Raw genomic sequence first — 20,028 nt, forward strand, 5'->3', positions numbered from 1 at the left:
GCATCAGGCCAGGCTCATCTACTCTGGATTTTATCCTTCTATATATTATTATCTTATTTAAAAAACATTTTTATTTATTTATTATTCCATAGAGACCAAGAGAAATTGAGAGGGGAGGGAGAGGTAGAGAGAGAAAGAGACAGAGAGACACCTGCAGCCCTGCTTCACCACAGCAGGTTGGGATCAGGGCCTTGAATCTGGGTCCTTGCATACTTTAATGTAAGTATTTAACCAGGGGATTTCATCCTTTTAAGACACTGAATCTGGAATTCTCTAGCCAGCACCTATGAGCTAGGGAAAATAAGAGAGCCAGACTGGGTATATGTGACCCTGACTGCTCTTCTCTGTCCATCCCTGTGGCACAGGACACGATGCAGCACCCAGCAGTGCTCTAGTGGGCATGCTGGGCTCTTTTCTTAAGGGCCTCCTCATCAAGTATTGGATCTTCGTCTGTGCAGCCATGTTCTTCGTTGTCAGCTTTGATGGCAAGGTGGCAGTGTACAAGATCATCTATATCTTCCTCTTTCTGTCTTGGGTGGCCCTATATCAGGTGAACCCCAAACCCAAGCCCCCAAGGGTTGATTTCCTGTCCCTGGACACCTGCTTGCAGCTGGCCCCACCTAATGGCTTTATGGTTGGGGACTGTCCCTGCGCCAGCATTGTCCCACTGAGAAGGAAAAGGAGGCCATGCTGCTCATTTGTTTCACACTCACAGTCTCACAGCTAAGTATCTGACCCCCCGATCCTGCAAGTCACAGAATATTTATTCCCTGACAGCAACAGTCTCACAGACATGGGGAGGGGAGGTCATAATGTCTGCAGAGGATGGGAAGGCGCCTCTGCTGCAGTGTTAGGTAATGTGGAGCCAAGCCCAGGGTCTTGGTTCAGTTTCCAGCAGCAGACCCTTGGGGCCTGACAGAAGGCAAGGCCCAGGCCCAGTGACTTCAGGTCCTCCCCACCCTGACACTCTCTGACTGCCTGAACATCCTCCGTAGTTGCATTCCAGTGTTCCCTGCAGACAGGCCCTGGAAAAGCACAGACCTAAGCAGGCCCAGGGGACCCAAAGTGCAGGGCTAGTCTCCATGCCTCCCGCTCCTCGCTTGACTTTAAGGAGGCTTCTCATGGTGGCAAACTGGAGGCTCTTATGAATTGACTGGAATGTGAAGGCTTGGAGGCCACCCTAAGGGCCCATTTGCATCTGTCAATAGGCACATAGCCCCATCCATAACTAAACACATCAACACTTTTCTCCTGATCCCCAGCAGCTAGGACACCACACACGGAAAGATGATGCATGCATAAGACACAAAGAGTGGGGGGAGAGATTGATTTCCAATACCACCCAAATCACTCAATAAACAGACAAAGCTTTTGATTCAATGGCTTCTAGACCCTTCAGGTGGTGTGCTTCCCAGCTCTGATCTTTGCTTCTCTGCAGGCATCTTAAATACCAGCATGGACGCCCCCCCCCCCCCCTCTACTTGGTTGTCTCCTAAAAACTCCCACCTATAAGAATAAGCTTGGGTTCGAGCCAGCAAAGATTTCTGTTGGAAATGCTGTTTCTGCATGAGGCATTTTTCCTTCCAAACTCTGCCTTGTCCCCTCCAGCTGTAGCAGGCTCCCGCCCCGGCTGGCTCAAGTGCCTGCCATTTCTCTAATAAGCACAGCACATTTCATCAGGGACGTGTCTGAATTGCAGATACACTATAATTCATGGAGAAGGATCCTGAAGTATTTTTGGATGGTCATGGTCTCTTACTCAATGGTGGTCCTTATTGCTATCTACACTTACCAGTTTCGAAGTGTGGCTGGATTTTTCAACCAAACCCTGGGGCTGTCTGAAGAGGGGTAAGGATTGGTTTCTGAAGCTGGTGGGTGGTCGCTCTTATAGTTCAATTTGCTAAAAGGCCTCAGTTCTGCCATAATTCATGTCTTCTGGGATCAGGAGCAGATGTGGTATCAGATGGAAAGCTGCCCCTGGCTTCTTGGGTGACAGAGCAATTACTCACTAGGGCCCGTATTTACTAAAGGAACTGTTCAGGACACCACTATTGGGACCATGTGGAGGCCTGTTGTATTAGATCTTGTATCCAAGTGTAGGAAAGGGACTCTTCTAGATGGTATTGTGTTGTCTGGACACCTATTCTCAGGCTTAAGGAGAGACCTCTGGCAGCTGTAACTAAGACCTCCAGGCCAGAGGTCAAAGTCCAGGGAGAGAAGACGTACTGGGACTTTACTACTAGACCACTCTGTTGTGTCAGATCTCCTAGCCCTTGAACTTGAAATTACAGGATGTCCCTATCCCCACTTTTAGGTTACCCTATTTTCTTACAAACCTTCTCTTCACCTTGTACCCTTGATTTCAGCTATGAATCTGAGTTTATTCCAAGAGCACAGATCTCAGATGTTCCTCCTGAACTCTGGGTTTTCTCTGACAACAGGAGCCCACCCACATCAATGGGGCATCAAGAGAAAGTCAGTCTTCTTCAGAGAGGATCTTTGCTGGGTAGTTTGGACCTGTTGCTTGGCCTTCAAGGTGTCCCCTTTTCTTCCACTTCAGGTTACGTGATGTGGGACTAGAGAGATTTGACACAGTGGAGCTGTTTGCTAAGATTCTGCTGCCAGCCACCTTTCTACTGGCCTGCATCCTTCAGCTTCATTACTTTAATGAAGACTTTCTGAAGACCACCAGTCTGTCTGATAGTCCCAGTAGATGGGAGAGCATGTCGGACTGGTATGTCCTCCTGGGGACAACATTAGAAATCTTGTTAATAGACTCAGAGGTGGGCCCAACTCTAGACATATGGATCAAATTCATTTTCTTCTTTCTAAATCTTCCATTTGAACTTAGGAGGCAAAGAGAGCCTGTGTGGCTTTACCGGGTAGGTGGGTGGGATGGAGGTCTGCATTCCTTACCAGCGTCTCCTGTTGCAGAGATGTACTGGCCACTACTAAGGTTTTTTTTTTTTTTTCTTTTTTCTTTCTGCAATTCCTTTAGTAAGAGTCTGAGTGTCACTCATAGGCAGAAGGTTCTGGTTGCTGGTGCTCTGTATGCCCAAAGATCTACTTAATTTTGGTTCGATTTCTGCCACTCTGTATCCTACCTACACAAAGACACTGGTTATAACACTTGGTGTTTATAGGTTTCCTATTTTTTAAAAAAATATTTATTTATTTATTTATTATTGGATAGAAACAGAGAGAAATTGAGAAGGGAGGGGGGATAGAGAGGGGAAGAGGTAGAGAGACGCCTGCATCCCTGCTTCACCATTTGCAAAGCTTTCTCCCTGCCGGTGGAGGCTTGAACCTGGGTCCTTGTGCACTGTAATGTGTGTGCTTAACCAGATGCGCCACCACCTGGCCCCTAATTTAGACTGAGTCACCAGTGTTAGACTATTTCACAGAAATCTTATTTTAAATGAGGATACATTGCCAGAGCAGTTCCTTTTTTTACTAAGGAGAATTAAGCAGGAGACTACAGTCTTCTGAAGACCCTACTCTGTTTTATGAATCAAACTATGCAATAATTCTAACATGTTTTATGGAAAAGTGTGCAGAATACAAGTTTGATTCTTTTTTCTCCCCAGGGCTTGCAAAAGATTCTTTTTTGTCAATATTGTGTGGCTTGCTTTTGGCTTTTACTCAGCTTTGTTCATATCCAAGGTAGGATTTGAAAGCTCTAAGGAAAGAGGAAAGGGGTTGGTGAGCTCACTGGAGAAAGGGGAGCCACACCCAAGAACAATGTGCTCTTTTCTCACTGTCTCCAATCCTCCAAATAATGTGCTTGGCACTGTGTAACACTGAATGAATCTTGTTGTCAAGAAGAGAAAACTTGGGGGAAAGGTTCTCTTTTGAAGCTGCCTTGGTCCTGTCGGGTCAGTGCACAAACGTGTGCAAGACTGAAGGTTTTCAGAGACATTGACAGTGTTTGGGGCCTGGGTTGCCATGGTGACATAATAGGAGCACCAACCCCACTACATTTCCAACATAAATGCCCTGTGATCTGTCTCCCCCAGCAACACGACGGAAACCCATGTGCAACTCCTGTCAGACATGTGAGTCTCTTCTTTCTTTTTAAAATTCCTGCTGCAAGGAGTTCTCTCCCAAAAGCCTGGCCCAGAACGTGGGGCACCATGTTAATCTCGTTCTCTAAGAAATTCCAGCTGAGAATGCACACTCATGATGAGAGGAAGGTTAAACCAATCAGTGTGTGTGAGCAACATAAGGCTCTGCAGCCCTTGAAAAGGACAAGGCAGTGCTGTATATATAAATATATTGAGTAAATATAAATACACACATATGTATGTATGTATATATATATGCTGATATGGAATAAGCTTCCAGACAGATTGCCAAATAGGAGATGGGAAGTGCAGAACACTGTGTATAGAACGTGCTACCATTTGTTTAAGGAAAAGATATACATACATAACCTTATACATACAAAGCATAGCTTTGGAAGAATACAGAAGAAACCCTTTGTGGGCCTTGCCCCAGGAATGGAGAAATGCAGACCTTGGAAGGAGAGTTACTTTTCAGTTTGTACTTTTTTATACCATCTCACTTTTTTTTTTAAAGCTATCTGTGTGCACTGTTCAGTCAATATAATTAATGAATAAGTTATTAGAAATCAGGTAGGGTATTTGCTTTTTAAATAAAATCCAGTGGAAAATGAAGGCTTTCATAAACAGAGAAGGTTCTGTTTCTCTCCCCTTCTCTTTCAGGCTTAAGGCTGCACTTTGTAAACTTCAGAATAGGTAAGAAATAAGTACTGAAGGAAAATACATTCTTTTAGCTTGATTTTTGGATTGAGTTGTGCTTTGAGAATGTGAACAAGGCATACATGTGGTTCCAAGCATGCAGATCAAACCAAGTCAAATAGATTTTTTAAAAATGACAAAGTCCTTGGCTCCATCCCTACCCATCTTTCTTCTTTGCTTGGGCCTATTTTGATAAAACAGGAGAGCAAGGTGGTACTTGGTCCTCATGCGTAATGCTTTGTCTTTGGTTTTTAACCTCAGACCCAGTGGGGAAAAGGAGGCAGTGCAGACCATTGAGGACAAAAAATGCAGTGCTTCAGAGGGTGAATGGAGCCCCAAGGAGGATGAAAAGCTACGGTGCACAGCACCAGCAGGTTGGAGATGTTGCTTTCCCTAAAAAGTCTTGCATGGAGTTGGTCTCTAGCATTACCCAAAATTCTGCACTTTCAGAAAATGGATTGATTCTTTAAAAAATAGAGTCGGGGGAGTCGGGCTGTAGCGCAGCGGGTCAAGCACAGGTGGCACAAGGCACAAGGACCGGCATAAGGATCCCGGTTCGAACCCCGGCTCCCCACCTGCAGGAGAGTCACTTCACAGGCGGTGAAGCAGGTCTGCAGGTGTCTATCTTTCTCTCCTCCTCTCTGTCTTCCCCTCCTCTCTCCGTTTCTCTCTGTCCTATCCAACAACGACAACAACAATAATAACTACAACAATAAAACAAGAAGGGCAACAAAAGGGAATAAGTAAATAAAATAAATATTAAAAAAAAAAAGAAATGTACAGTGGGGGAGTCGGGCTGTAGCGCAGCAGGTTAAGCGCAGGTGGCGCAAAGCACAAGGACCGGCATAAGGATCCCGGTTCGAACCCCGGCTCCCCACCTGCAGGGGAGTCGCTTCACAGGCGGTGGAGCAGGTCTGCAGGTGTCTTTCTCTCCCCCTCTCTGTCTTCCCCTCCTCTCTCCATTTCTCTCTGTCCTATCCAACAACGACAACAACAATAATAACTACAACAATAAAACAACAAGGGCAACAAAAGGGAATAAATAAATAAAATAAATATTAAAAAAAATAGAGTGGGGAGATAGAATAGCAATTTATACAACAGATTCCTATGCCCAAGATTTGAAGGTCCCAGGTTCAATCCCTGGCACCATCATAAACCAGAGCTGAGCAGTGCTCTAGTCATAAATGAATGGATGAATAAATAAAACCATCTAGGGGCTGGGTGGTGGTGCACCTGGTTGAGTGCACATGTTCCAATGCACAGGGACCCGGGTTCAAGCCCCCAGTCCCCACCTGTAGGGGGAAAGCTTTGCAAGTGGTGAAGCAGTGTTGCAGGTGTCTCTCTGTCTCTCCCTTTCTGTCCCTCCTTCTGAATTTCTGGCTGTCTCTATCCAATAAGTAAATATAATAAAAAAATTTTAAAAAGAAAAGAAAAAAAAATTCAAGTTGTTGATCTGATTCAATACAGTCTCAGCATGCTCTTCTCACATTTTGTAGGGAAAAGCACAGAAGGGGCATCCAATTGTCCCAGATATGGGAGAGCCATCCTGGTATTTTTATTTATTTATTTATTTATTTATTTATTTATTTTTAAATATTTATTTTATTTATTTATTCCCTTTTTGTTGCCCTTGTTGTTTTATTGTTGTGGTTATTATTGTTATTGTCATTGTTGGACAGGACAGAGAGAAATGGAGAGAGGAGGGGAAGACAGAGAGGGGGAGAGAAAGATAGATACCTGCAGACCTGCTTCACCGCCTGTGAAGCAACTCCCCTGCAGGTGGGGAGCCGGGGTTCGAACTGGGATCCTTATGCCGGTCCTTGTGCTTTGCGCCACCTGCGCTTAACCCGCTGCGCTACAGCCCGACTCCCTTATTTATTTATTTATTTATTACTGGATAAAGACTGAACTAAACTGAGAGGGAAGGGGAGATAGAAGTAGAGAAAGAGATAGAGAGACATCTGTAGCCCTGCTTCACCATTTGTGAAGCTTTCCTTCTGCATGTGGGGACCAGGGGCTTGAACCCGGGTCCTTGCACTCTGTAACATCCATATCATTCTTTTACTAGCTACCTGTTTGCTGTAGTCTGAGCAGTCAGATGGGGAGTAAGTTCACATTAGCTGGTACTGTGAATTCAGAATTCCACGACAGTTCTGATAGCTGCTGAGCTGATGGCTGCTATTGCACTTACAATAAAAACATACTTTGCAAATTAAAAGTGCTAGAGCTTCCTGGGGTCTGTTTTGCTTACTTGGGGCACCAACCACTGACAAGTGATCAAGCCCATGCATGTATTTGATTCAGCTTTTGATTGGGATGGAAATAAATGTCAGGCACTTAGCACAATGCCAGATATTTTCTGAGTACTGACTACATGCTAATTTCTTCCATTTGACCAAACTGTAATCTCTTTCAAGTATTAGGAACAGCAAAATGCAGAAGGACTTCCCCTGGGCACTAGCGAAACTGAAACTCTTCACCAGTTAGTTTGGGTTTTATTCATTCAGGCCTCTACGGATGAGTATTGATGAGCACTGATGAGACAGAAGAAATAGTGGTGTCTCTCCCTTAGGGAGTAGATAATCTAGATTTGGCCACAGGGCCAAACCTCACACTTTTGTATTTTGCAAGTGAATCCAAACCAATCTATTCTCTGTGGCTGTTTTTATATTTCTAAAAGAGGTAAGTAGTATGGCAGAATGTGGCCACAAAAATCTAAAATACTTATCTTGTGGCCCTTTGTAGGAACAGATTTTTTTTTTCCCCAATCATTTTATTTACTGAGAAAATATTGTTTTACAAGGCTGTTGTTTCTAACCCTTGTTCTAGAGGGGAAGTGGAAACTAACTACTTAGATTGTGGAGGCACTGTGCTACCATAGAGGACAATACAAATTTGGGAAGAGGGAGGAGAGGGACTGAGTATGGGCTGGGGGGCTTTGGGTCCTTAATATCATTGGAAAACAGCATCCTTTAAAAGGAAAACCCAACCTTTTCCTAGTTTCCACTGCTTTTGTTCTGGTTTCCTCATAAATGCACAGATCTTGATGTTGTTTTAAAATAAGAAACTAGACGCCACGTAGTCTCCAAGGGCAGCCAGTTACAACCTTCTCTTCCCCTCAGAGGAAGAAACGAGTGATTGGAGCTTGGTCATCGACAAACTGACTGTTGGTTTTCTGAAACTTCTGGAAATGGTTCATGGGACTCAAGTGTTTCTGTGGCGCATTCTGGAAATACATGTTGTTAAGCTTGTCGTTCCAGTGGTCATCTGGTTCACCTTGCAGGAGGTCAGTGGTCTTTCCAGGGACCATGTGCCCTCGTGTTTAGGGGACTTTGAATCAGATTTTCATGTCTTTTTTTCTTCGCCATAGTTTGGACCTCATAGTGAAGGTCTGGTGGGTGTTTTGGGTTTTCTTTTTTTTTTCATTATCAGATGGATGATATTTTGCAGTTATATCTTTTTTAAAGATAGAGACTGAGAGAGATAGAAAGAGACTATAGCACTGAAACTTTCTTCAGTGAGATGGAGACCAGGCTGGAACCTGGGCTGTGAACATAGATATTTTGTAATTATATAGCACCTAATATAGTCAAAATGTTGTATAAGCATAACAAGTATTCATCAGTGTGAATAAACATGGTACAAAATCTGTCAACAGATCACTTTGTTGGCAGCCAAATACCCGAGATAATCTACTCAATAGCCAACTGTTACACTAATACATTGACTTGTGGAAGAAAAAAAAAGATTTGTCATAAAATCACATGCAAGTCATTTATTGATATATGTGACAGATATTCATATGTTAAATGTTAGAGATTAGTGTGAAATACAAGAGTCTATTTTATTTTCACAGACATGGGGTGTGTGTGTGTGTGTGTGTGTGTGTGTGTGTGTGTGTATGTGTGTGTTTGCCTTCAGGGTTATTGTTGGGGCTCAGTGCCTGCACTACAGAATCCTCTACTCCTGGAGGCCATTTTTCCCATTTTTTTGTTGTCCTTGTTGTTACCCTTGTTGTTGTTGTTATTGTTATTGCTGTCATTGTTGTTGGATAGGACAGAGAAAAATCGAGAGAGATGAGGAAGACAGAGAGGGGGAGAGAAAGATAGACACCTGCAGACTGCTTCACCACTTGTGAAGCGACTCCCCCATGCAGGTGGGTAGCCAGGGGTTCTTTTTTTTTTTAATCTTTAAAAAAAATTTTTTTTAATCTTTATCTGTTGGATAGAGACAGTCAGAAATTGAGAGGGAAGGGGATGATAGAGAGGGAGAGAGACAGAGAGACACCTGCCGCACTGCTTCACCACTTGTCAAGCTTTCCCCCTGCAGGTGGGGACCAGGGGCTCGAACCAGGGCCCTTGCACAATGTAACATGTGCGCTCAACCAGGTGCGGCCACCACCTGGCCCCAAGTAACCAGGGGTTCTAACCAGGATCCTTATGCCAGACTTTGCACTTTGCGCCACATGCGCTTAAACTGCTGCGCTACTGCCTGGCCCCAGTGTGTGTGTGTGTGTGTGTGTGTGTGTGTGTGTGTGTGTTAAGACCCCTTTGCCTTGATTTGCATTAATACAGGAGGATATATGAACCAGGGCAAGTGCCCACATTCTTCACCCTTCTCTTTCAGGTCTCTTTGATGAATTCCTTGTTTTACATTGTCTGGGTGGGGGCCTTGCCCTATTCCACATTACGCCCTCATGCATCCCGTTTTTCTACTGTTTGGGCTTGTGTGATAGTGATCTGTAAGATGATGTACCAGCTGAAATCTGTTGTGCCCTCTGCCTACTCTTCCAACTGCACAGAAGTGAGTTCTGTTCAGAACCCTCAGTCACCTAATGGTGGTGGGAATCCTGGGAGTTCCCTAGTACCTGCCTCATTGGATTCTTCTCTAAGAGAATTATTGAGTGAACACTGAAACATTAATATAGAAAACAAACAAAAGAATTCCTAGTGCATAAATGCCATTTCAAAGGTAAGAGCCACATAGAGACTCCAAAGGGATAGACATGTGACTTGTCACTTCTCTACAGTGCCAATCTTCTCAGGGAAATGGAACTGTAAGGGACTGGAAAAGATGACCCCATTCTCAATAAGGAGCTTTCCCATTGACTTTTTGTGCTTAGCCACTGAAGAAGACCACAGTTGGCTTGAAGAAGTTGTAATGAAGCAAGGTGCTAGTCTTTTACAAATGGGGAAAAGAAAGCTTAGAGAAGCATTCAGCCTGGGGTCCTTCCCTGTTAACCCTGCAGCTTCAGTCAATCCTGGGGTTCACTTCCTTTTTCCCCAAGGTGTGGCAAGGAAACAGCACACAGCTACCTGCCCCCCCTGATGAAGAATCTATTTTCTCCCAGCAACTGGTCGACCCGGCAGAGTGGCTTGGAGCATTAAGAAAATGTGATGACAAAGTGTTGCCTTGTCTGAAGGTAGGGGTGAAATATGGCCCCTGGTGGGTGGGCACAGATAAATGGACAGGTCAAAGAATCACCAACTTCTGGGATGCAATTGCCAGGGTGGATTGGACAAGGTGAGGTGTCCAGCCTCAGGCCTGGCACGCAGAAGACACCCACTCCATAAACTCAGTGCCTCCTTTCCTTCCCCGGGCACATTACATTAAGTAATTGCTTCAGTAGCCAAGTTATATATTACAGAGAATGAACCTGGCTCCATCTTCTCATTCACTTTTACTGCTTTGCCTAGAGAGGTTTTTGTGGCAGTTTGGAAGATCAGGAATGAATAAGGATAGAGGTGACATTAAAGGCAGGCTGTTAGCAGGAGTGAAAATTAAACAACTCAGCCCAAATCGAAGCCTGGCAGCACCTTGCCCATACCAATGGGGAGATGAATCGTTCTACTGTTGGAACCCCTTCCAAGTGCTAAAAGTTTGCAATGTATCATCTCTTCTGTCTCCAACTTTTTCTGTGAAACCTTGTGGCTTCAAGTTGTAGCCCCATTTACTAGAGAGGGGTCCTGAGACTCCAAGAGGTGGATTGCTTATTCAAGTTCATTCAGAGAAGGGATGGTGAGGGCAGAGTGATATGCCATCTTAGGGTCACACTCAGCTGGTGGAACATCTCATCTGACCAGTGCTTATCTAAGTGGCGGGAAAGAAGTAGTAACATCAGGGGCAGTTTAGAGCGGGGTAAATGGGCAGACCCAACACACTCACCTCAGCTGTCTGAGTATCTCTAACTTCACTAGAACAAAGAGGAGTTAAGTAGCAAATAAAGGGAGCCTTGGTCACTACTGTCTATGCACTTTGGTAGCAAAGGGGTCGCCAAATCTCTAGTGCAAGAAACTGATTTATTATAGAGAGCTGCTAATATCTATGTATTAGAAACCCTATTCCTGAGCATCCTTCCACTGTGACTGCTATACTTGTCCACTAAATTCTCATTTCAACCCAACAATAAGGACCTACCTGAGAGGAGTACAGAGAGTCTGAGCAACTTGGTCACTTACCCATAGTCAAATGGGAAGGCAAATATATCAGCTCAGCTCTGGAGATGGTTCCATAAGAAAGTGCAAACAGACCACAATGACTAGCTCTGGGACCCTCTGCCTTAGAAAGTCACTTATCAAGGAAGAAATAGATCATATTCAGTCTACGTGGTAACAGACAGGGAAGAACAAAATGCATCATTTTGAACAAGTTTACCAAGGAGAGGAATAACCGGGCTCTATGGTGCTCCAGGGACAGTGCTCTGCTCTCTGTGGAGTTTCCCCAGGGGACACTCCCCTCCCCCCCACCTCTTTCTGGCAAGATTCATTTCCTGGGACTTCTGCTGAGCTAGAGTTTTATTTAAGAGATTTTATTTTAAGAAGTGTGTACTTCCATTAGTTACCATCATCTCCAGACTACCCCTAAAAAATTATGGAAAAGGACGAGCCAGGCATCCTAATCTTTAAACAGAAGTCCTATTTAGTCTCCTTCTCCTAATTTACTGAGTGGATGCATAGGAGGTCTCTGCACAGCCACAGGAGGCTGGATCAGAACAGAGAATCTCTATGAGGTTCATGAAAGGAGGCAGAGAGTCCAACAGCATCTGCATAGGCGTAGGACCGGCTGGAGTACTGAACAGACCACACTCTTCATCTCAAATAATTAGTCAGTCTCTTGCAAGTGCCCCAAGTTGAAGCACACAGGGCATACTTATGGCTAAATATGATCTAATAAGGTAATCCTTTTCATTTCAGTGTCAGATAATCAATAGAGAAAATACAGCATATTTATAACCAACAATTAGGCTTTCACTGCATTGCCCCTGCCACTGCTCATCAACAAACAGCCTCTATCAACCCCATCTCTGAATCTCAGTGGCCCTCACTCTATCAATAAAATATTCCTGGGTGCAGGAAAGACTTCATAGCAATGACAGGGCATTAAAAAGAAGGAGGAGGAGGAGAAAAAGAAGAGGAAGAGGAAGAAGAAGAAGTGGGAGCCCGCTAAGGATGGCTTTTAAATTCACACATCATATATTAAGATGGATGTCAGCATTAACCAGCAGTATTATTAAGAACTGGCAGTTAAGAAAGGGAGATGTCCTTGAAAGGGTGTGTAGGTGTACATATTGTGTTATCAAGTAATATAATCAAGCAAAGTAAATGAACTCATTATGATTGGCTTTTTATTCTCAGCTTGTCAAGAGTCTAACTGTATGAAGAATTCTGCACCTCGATCAATTGGAAAATCGATAGCTTTGAATTTGTGGAGAGTAATTCTTATAGGAAGAAATGAAAAGAAATGCTAAGGAGATTATGTAGCCCCTCAGACAGCCCAGGTTTAGAAAAGGCTTCTCTTTAGAGAAAGAAACACTTCCTCTTGGGAATGGATGGGTTGGTAGGGATGGCAAATAGCTCAGATCAGCCATGATCATCCTCATAATTTTATTACAGGATTGAGGAGGGAGAGTTCAGGTGAAAATTTCACTTGCTTGCCTACCAATCCAGGTGAGATGAGGCTCTGTACCTGGCAACACTGACTCAAGTTTTTCTTTGCCTAGAGCCAGCTCTGCATCTTGGCCCTCATGACTTTGGAAGTGACAGTGAGTCTCCATCAGAGATATTACCGTCTCCATCATCAGCTGCAGGAGCCCCTCACAAGCACCATCTCTGACTCCATTACTCGAGCACAACTTGATGAAGGACTGCTCCTTGCTTTGAAGTACTTTCTCAACTATGGATTTTACAAGTTTGGACTTGAGGTGATGTCTCTGCATATGCCCCCACTTCCTAGATTGCAGCATTTTTAAGCCAGAAAAAAAAATCAAATGTACACAAAAATAGAGAGGGCATTGTCACAAATTTCCACATATATCCTCTGATCTTCAGCAATGATCAGTTTCTTGGATGATTTTTTAAAAAATATTTTTGTTTGATTTTATTTTAATGAGACAGGAAGAGAGAGAGAGAGAGAGAGAGAGAGAGAGAGAGAGAGAGAAGAAGAGAAACCAGAGCACGCACTCTTTAGCTCTGGCTTATATTGATACTGGGGATTGAACATGGGGTGTTGGAGTCTCAGAAATGAAAGTCATTTTTATATAGCCATTATGGTATCTACTCTCTCCATTGATCTTATTTTCATTTATCCCCTCCCCTCCACATATTATTTTGATGAAAATGCCAAGCATCATGAATATTTCTGTATATGCTGCTAAAAGATACTGACTTTGAGAACCACAAAACCAATAGCATTATTGTTCCTTTAGGGTGCAATGAAAAATTATTCTTTATTAGCTCTCCAATATGTATCCAAATTTTCCTGATTGGGTAGCTTTAAAATAAAATTCGCTCAGTTCAGGATCTAAATAAGGTCCACACATTGTAATTGGTTCCTTGACTGGTATATCTTGTAAGCTATTAATCTATAGATTTTCTTTCTCTCTGCAATTAACTGGTTGAAGGGAACAGATCAAATGCCATAGATTTTTTTCACTCTAGATTTTACTGCTTGCATACATCCCCATTAATTCATTCCAAATATTCTAGTTCTGTTGTGTCTAGTTATTAACTAAAGAGACACATAATCTTATCAAATGCATTCCTTATTCAAGCTCTGAGAGGTATAATCCTTACTTTTATAAGAATTCTTTGTTTTCACCAGAGTTATTGCTGGGACTTAGTGCCTACATGACCACTCTACAGTGGTTATTATTATTTTTTTCTTTTCTTATAGACAGTGAAAGAGGAGAGAGATGTGGAGAGAGGTAGAGAAATAAATACCTACAGCATTTCTCCACTGCTCTTGAAGCTTCTTCCATGCAGAGGAGGCTTGAATCTAGGTCCTTTTGCATGGTAATATATGTTACTCTATGAGGTGTACCACCACCCAGCCCTCTTAGTTTTTATTTTAAGGACAAGAAAGTGCTTGACCCCCCCACCCCCAAATACAAAGTCAAATAAAATCCAGGTTGCTTTCAAGACATCCAGTGAGTTTTTAGTGTATCTAGCCATTGCTGGTGTCAACCTACAAATACTCCTTCTGCCCCATCTTTGGTGTGAGAGGTCCTTATGTTCAATTTGCAGGATCTTTTTATTCCTTTCTTTCATCTTCCATGGAGTGAGGACCACATGCATGGCCAATTTTATTTTCCTGGGATATATTTTCCATTCAGATAGAGAGACAAGAGACACCACAGTACCTCTCATGACAGGGCTTGAATCTGGGCCACACACATGAGAGACCCTATCCTGGGAGCTATTGTTCCACTCTCAGGGATCTTTTAAAAAGTGTCTGCCCTAGCTGCCTCTTCTTTTTAAGTCTCAAGGCCCTGAGAGCCCTGTGGTACTGCAGTGCTTACCGCAAATGTTACCCGGCCTCCTTATCACCCTGTGGTTGGTAGATTCTGCTTCATTTTCTCTCTGGACAGACTTTAACAAATTGGGTCTTGTTATTTATCCATTCTGCTAATACATCAAATGGTTGTAATGAGTTTCTGGGCTATGGGGTGCTTTGTAAAAGCAATAAAGCAAAAACAAATTAAGGAACCCAGCTCCCCAGCCTCCTCAAGTCCTAGCAAACTTCTCATCCCCGGGACGGAGATGGCCATTCCTGCTCCCTGACTGTCACTTGTTGATGTTCATGGATATTTTTCTCCCGTCTTTCATCCTGCATCTCAGCTGTGTTTTGTGGCTGCCCTCAATGCCATAGGGCAGCGCATGGATTTCTACTCCCTCATCCATGGCATTTGGCTGATTTATTTGCTGTATCTTCGGCGGAGGAAAGCAATTGCTGAGGTCTGGCCTAGATACTGTGGTTTTCTTGTCGGTCTTGCAATCTTTCAATATTTTCTGTGCCTTGGGCTACCACCTACTTTCTGCACAGGTAAGCCAAGCAACTCACCCACCCACAGGGGTTTTGGGGGAAAGATGCTAAGTCTGGTGTCTTAAAGCTATCTTTGTACCTCACTCAGTTCCTTTTTTAAAAAAGATATTATTTATTTATAAAAGATAAAAAGAGAAAGGAGGAGAGAGAAAGAATCGGGCACCACTTTGTTACATGTGCTGCTGGAGATTGAACTCAGGACCTCACACTTGAGAGTCCAATGCTTTATCTACTGCATTATCTCCCAGGCCACCTCAGATTCTTTTTGTAAGAGACAAGTTGGTTTGAGGAATGATAGGACCTTGGAACGGATTTGGCCCACCATCTGGATTATCTTGCTCTAGAGGAGAATGGATCACTATTCAGACCCAGCACTAACCTAATGAGCCTTCAGTGGAAAATCTGGTTTAATTCTGTCCTCAAATACAAAGTAAAATACAAAGAATAGGAAATAGGAAGAACAATGCCCCTGCCTCCATTGTGTACACTTAAAGCTTCCCTAATACTCTCATCTCTTTTCCTGGCAGCAATCCCAGTTAGTTAAGTCAATCAGATGCCTGCATCCCTGTGTATGGTTGGGGAAGCTGAGGCTTCAAAGAAGGGCACACAGGCTGTACACAAGGTGTGGTGCTGGATGTTCTTCCATCTACTGACTGAGTTCACCAGCGCTCAATGGTTGAGGTGAAAGGAGGACTTGGACTCAAACTTGAACCTGAAGGAGTATTTCCTTTGGGTGGTCTTAGCCTAACACAGCAAAAATTCCAAAGTTTTTCCCTGAGTTCAATTGAAAACATCTAACTTCTTGCTATTATTATCCTAGCACAAACAAATGTTTCATGAGGCCCCCCCTCCACAAACATATCTATCATCATTTTTTCTATTATGTTCCTTTAGATTTTCAAGTGTCTTTTTCTTTCTTTCTTTCTTTCTTTCTTTCTTTCTTTCTTTCTTCCCTTCCTTCCTCCCTTCCCTCCTTCCTTCTTTCCTTTTTTCTCTCCCTTCCTTCCTCATCTTTCCTCCTTCTGCTCTCCTTTCTCTTTATTCCCCTCATGTGTTCTTTCAGACCATCTTCTGTCTTCCCTTTCTGTCTTCCAGTTTCTCCTCTTGTTCTTTCTCTGCACACTTACCTCTTACTCATCTTTTTTTGTTCTCCCCTTATCTCCTCCTTTTTGCACCACCTGCTTCCCAAGCCCCACTCCTATCTTTGACACCCTCCAGCACCACCATTGATGCTAACACCTTTAATCCCCTCCTGCATGGGACTCTCATCCTAGAGTCATGCCTAGTCCTCACTTCTCAGCCTCCACAGTGGCTCATGCCACCTGGATCTACCACTAGACGTAGATTAACATCTCTTTTGGCAGCCAGGACCTCAAACACCATGAGGCAAACAGGGTCATGGTTCCTCAGCAAGTCAGTTATCGGAGTTTTTGAAACAGTTGCCAGCATCCATTCAACTTTTTTTTTTAAGTCTTTCTCTTGACCCTGAAATCATATCTGACATCTTAGTCATTCCATATAATTTGAAAGAAGCATTAACAGAACATGGACTCAATGATCTTTAGAAAAATAATGAAGACAAAAAGAAAATTGCTCCTTCCTTTACAGATTACCCATGGAGAACCACAAGTACAGAAATACATTCAAATCTCATTAAGTGGTTGTATCTTCCAGATTTTGCCAAGAAGCCGGATGCCAATTTGTTACTCTGTGAGTACTGAGGATGTCTGAGAGCCTCTTCACTTTGGGAACTTCAGATTGGGCAGGCAATTGAGAACTCAGGACACGCCAAGTGCCATTTCAGTTTTCCTTCTTTGTCAATCTTTTTTCCGACATTTCTCCATTTCATCTTCTTGTAATCACCCAGACAGTACTCAGTGAAGAAATATAGTTACCAGGTTCCAAGGTTTCAATCTAATTAAAAAATGCTTGCATCAGAGAGAATTTTAATTCATAAGCATTATTCTGATGGGCTGGGGGAGTAGGGCTTTCAATCGATGATTTAAAAGCCAGAGATTTAGTTAGATACAAATTAAAAGTGGCTGGCTGATTTTGCAAATGAGATTTCCAAAGGTCTCGAAATAAGGTCTTCCAAAATTTAGATTATGTAAGTTAGCACTTATGTGCCACCCCCCACCCCAACAGTGCTCTTTGAGTTCTTTCGGGGGATTATCTTCCTCTGCTAGTCTAAAAGATATCCATCTTGTTGCAAACAGGCTGAGCTGTACATTGTGAGCTGTGGAAGTAGCCAAAATGTTATTTACCTTTATTTACTTTCTACTGTTTCTGTGAATTCTGTCCCATACAAAAAAAAAATTTTTTTTTTCTTTCCACCTGTCCATCCATCCAGTCATTATCGACAGACTCAAACTGTGTGTCCTTCACCTGCCTTGGAATCAGAGTTCCATCCAGTTCCACATAGCTTTCTTTCTGCTGAAGCTCTGGATTCATTTACTGAGTAGGGGATTCAAGCAGGTGCATCATACTCTGTGACCTCTCGGGGTTCTCAGTGACTCTTGGAGATTCACAGAATATTCTTGTTCTATATTCCTACCCTCCCAGCAAGGAGAGTGACAAAGGACACAACCTCATGGCATGAAAGATGAATGATGCTCTCCCCACCTCCAACACATTGCCTCTCTGATCCCTCATGGTGGCCCCTATGGTGTGGACATGACCCAAGACTAACAAGCACCCAAGACCATGGAAAGGGCAAGTGTGATTAGGAACTACCACTCCTTCACTGTATCTTTACAGTTGACTTCCTGCTTCTTCTTGCTGCCTCCCTGCAATGGCAAGTGTTTGTGGATGAGAATAAACCATCAATGAGAATGCAGGCAGGTGATAATGTGGAGATCAGCCGAGATCTAAGGCCAGAAGACATTGCCCAGATCAGCCCTGTTCCCAACTTTATCTTCTGCCGGTAGGAACTGAAACCCTGGTCCTCAGTCTTATTATGGTTGGGCAGTCTTCATTTTTTCTTGGAATTGTGAGCCTAAGAATTGCTTCTTTTGGAGGAGAAATTACTATGACTTTCTTTTGTTAAGTAAAAAAAAAACAAAACAACTTACTTTATATGTTGAGAAATAACCAGATACTAGTTATCATAGTCACTGAGCTTTGACAGATGTTTATCAAGACACAAAATAGTTTCATTATACCAAAAATGTCCTGTTAGTCTTCTAAATCACTTATCCACCCCAGGAAACCACTGACATGATGTCTTCTTTATAGATTAGTTTTCTAGAATTTTCTGGAAATAGAACCTACTCCAGAATTTCATTTAAATGGAATTATGTCATATGTACTTTTTGATATCTGGCTTCCTTCATTTACTGTTTTAGTTTTGAGATTAATTTAATTTATGTCATATTTCAGCAGAGCATTCCTTATGTATTCCTGAGTAGTATTCCACTCCATAACAGTTTTATAATTTAATTATCCACTGATGAGTTGATAGACAATTGGTTGTTTGCAACTTGGAGCTAATATGATAATTTTTAATTTAAAAAATATTTATTTATTCCTTTTTGTTGCCCTTGTTTTATTGTTGTAGTTATTATTGTTGTTGTCATTGTTGGATAGGACAGAGAGAAATGGAGAGAGGAGGGGAGGATAGAGAGAGGTAGAGATAGATACCTGCAGACCTGCTTCACCGCCTGTGAAGTGACTCCCCTGCAGGTGGGGAGCTGGGGGCTTGAACCAGTATTCTTAAGCATGTCCTTGCACTTTGCCCCATGTGCGCTTAACCTGCTGTACACTGCCCAACTCCCATAATATGATAATTTTTGTGCAGGGTTTCTATGGATATATACTTTTGTTACTTTGCGTAAATACAGAGAAATGGTATAGCTGAGTCAAGTGGCAAATGCTACCAGTTATTTAAAAAACTGCAAAATAAGGAGTCAGGCAGTAGCACAGCGGGCTAAGCGTACTGGCGCAAAGCACAAGGACTGGCATAAGGCCGGTTCGAGCCACCGGCTCCCCACTTGCAGGGGAGTCGCTTCATAAGTGGTGAAGCAGGTCTGCAAGTGTCTATCTTTCTCTCCCCCTCTCTGTCTTCCCCTCCTCTCTATTTCTCTCTGTCCTATCCAACAATGACAACATCAATAACAACAACAATAATAACTACAAAACAATAAAAAACAAGAACAATAAAAGGGAAAATAAATAAATATAATAAAAAATTAAAACCAAAACAAAACTGCAAAATAGTCTTTCTATGTCTTTCTGAATGCTTCCCCTTCTAGTCATGTAACATATTTTGAGTGAAACTCTATCATGTCAAACTACTTATTCTTGTGTTATATAATATTTATTGACCACTGTAAGCTGGAGCACTGCACAACTCTGACTTGTCATAATGCAAGAGATTAGACCTGTGACTTCAGAATCTCAGGCACCAGAGTCTTTTATTTTATTTTTTATTATTATTTTACCAAAGCACGACTTAGCTCTGGCTCATGATGGTGCAGGGGATTGAAACTGGGACTCTGGAGCCTCAGGGATGACTATCTCTTTGTATAACCATTATGCTATCTACCGTGCCTCCCAAAGTCTTTTATACAACCATCACGATATCTCCCCTGCCCAGGAAATTTTCATGTTAAATACTAGCCAATGCACCAGGAATTCAGTAGGTATAAAAGACTCTACCCTGGGAGTTGGGTGGTAGCGCAGTGGGTTAAGCGCAGGTGGCACAAAGCACAAGAACCAGCATAAGGAACCTGGTTCGAGCCCCCGGCTCCTCACCTGCATGGGAGTCGCTTCACAGGCAGTGAAGCAGGTCTGCAGGTGTCTGTCTTTCTCTCCCACTTCTGTCTTCCCTTCCTCTCTCGATTTCTCTCTGTCCTATCCAACAACAAAGACAGCAATAACAACAATAATAACTACAACAATAAAAAAACACCAAGGGCAACAAAAGGGAATAAATAAATAAATGATT

General features: G+C 42.9%; 1 protein-coding gene across 1 annotated transcript in view; it reads left to right on the plus strand.

The window, feature by feature from the left end:
• Positions 1-2,059: 2,059 nt before the first annotated feature.
• LOC132539824 (piezo-type mechanosensitive ion channel component 2-like) overlaps positions 2,060-20,028 on the plus strand; it is a 41,181-nt gene continuing 23,212 nt past the window's right edge. Inside the window, exons 1-12 of the mRNA XM_060196036.1 lie at positions 2,060-2,120; positions 2,367-2,475; positions 2,561-2,734; positions 4,725-4,757; positions 5,022-5,134; positions 7,886-8,049; positions 9,390-9,566; positions 10,051-10,185; positions 12,763-12,963; positions 14,879-15,083; positions 16,692-16,793; positions 17,841-18,006. Of these exons, the coding sequence (XP_060052019.1) occupies positions 2,060-2,120; positions 2,367-2,475; positions 2,561-2,734; positions 4,725-4,757; positions 5,022-5,134; positions 7,886-8,049; positions 9,390-9,566; positions 10,051-10,185; positions 12,763-12,963; positions 14,879-15,083; positions 16,692-16,793; positions 17,841-18,006 (1,640 nt within the window). The remainder of the gene's footprint in view (positions 2,121-2,366; positions 2,476-2,560; positions 2,735-4,724; positions 4,758-5,021; positions 5,135-7,885; positions 8,050-9,389; positions 9,567-10,050; positions 10,186-12,762; positions 12,964-14,878; positions 15,084-16,691; positions 16,794-17,840; positions 18,007-20,028) is intronic.

This window comes from Erinaceus europaeus, chromosome 1 (assembly GCF_950295315.1).
Source record: "Erinaceus europaeus chromosome 1, mEriEur2.1, whole genome shotgun sequence".
Taxonomy (NCBI): domain Eukaryota; kingdom Metazoa; phylum Chordata; class Mammalia; order Eulipotyphla; family Erinaceidae; genus Erinaceus; species Erinaceus europaeus.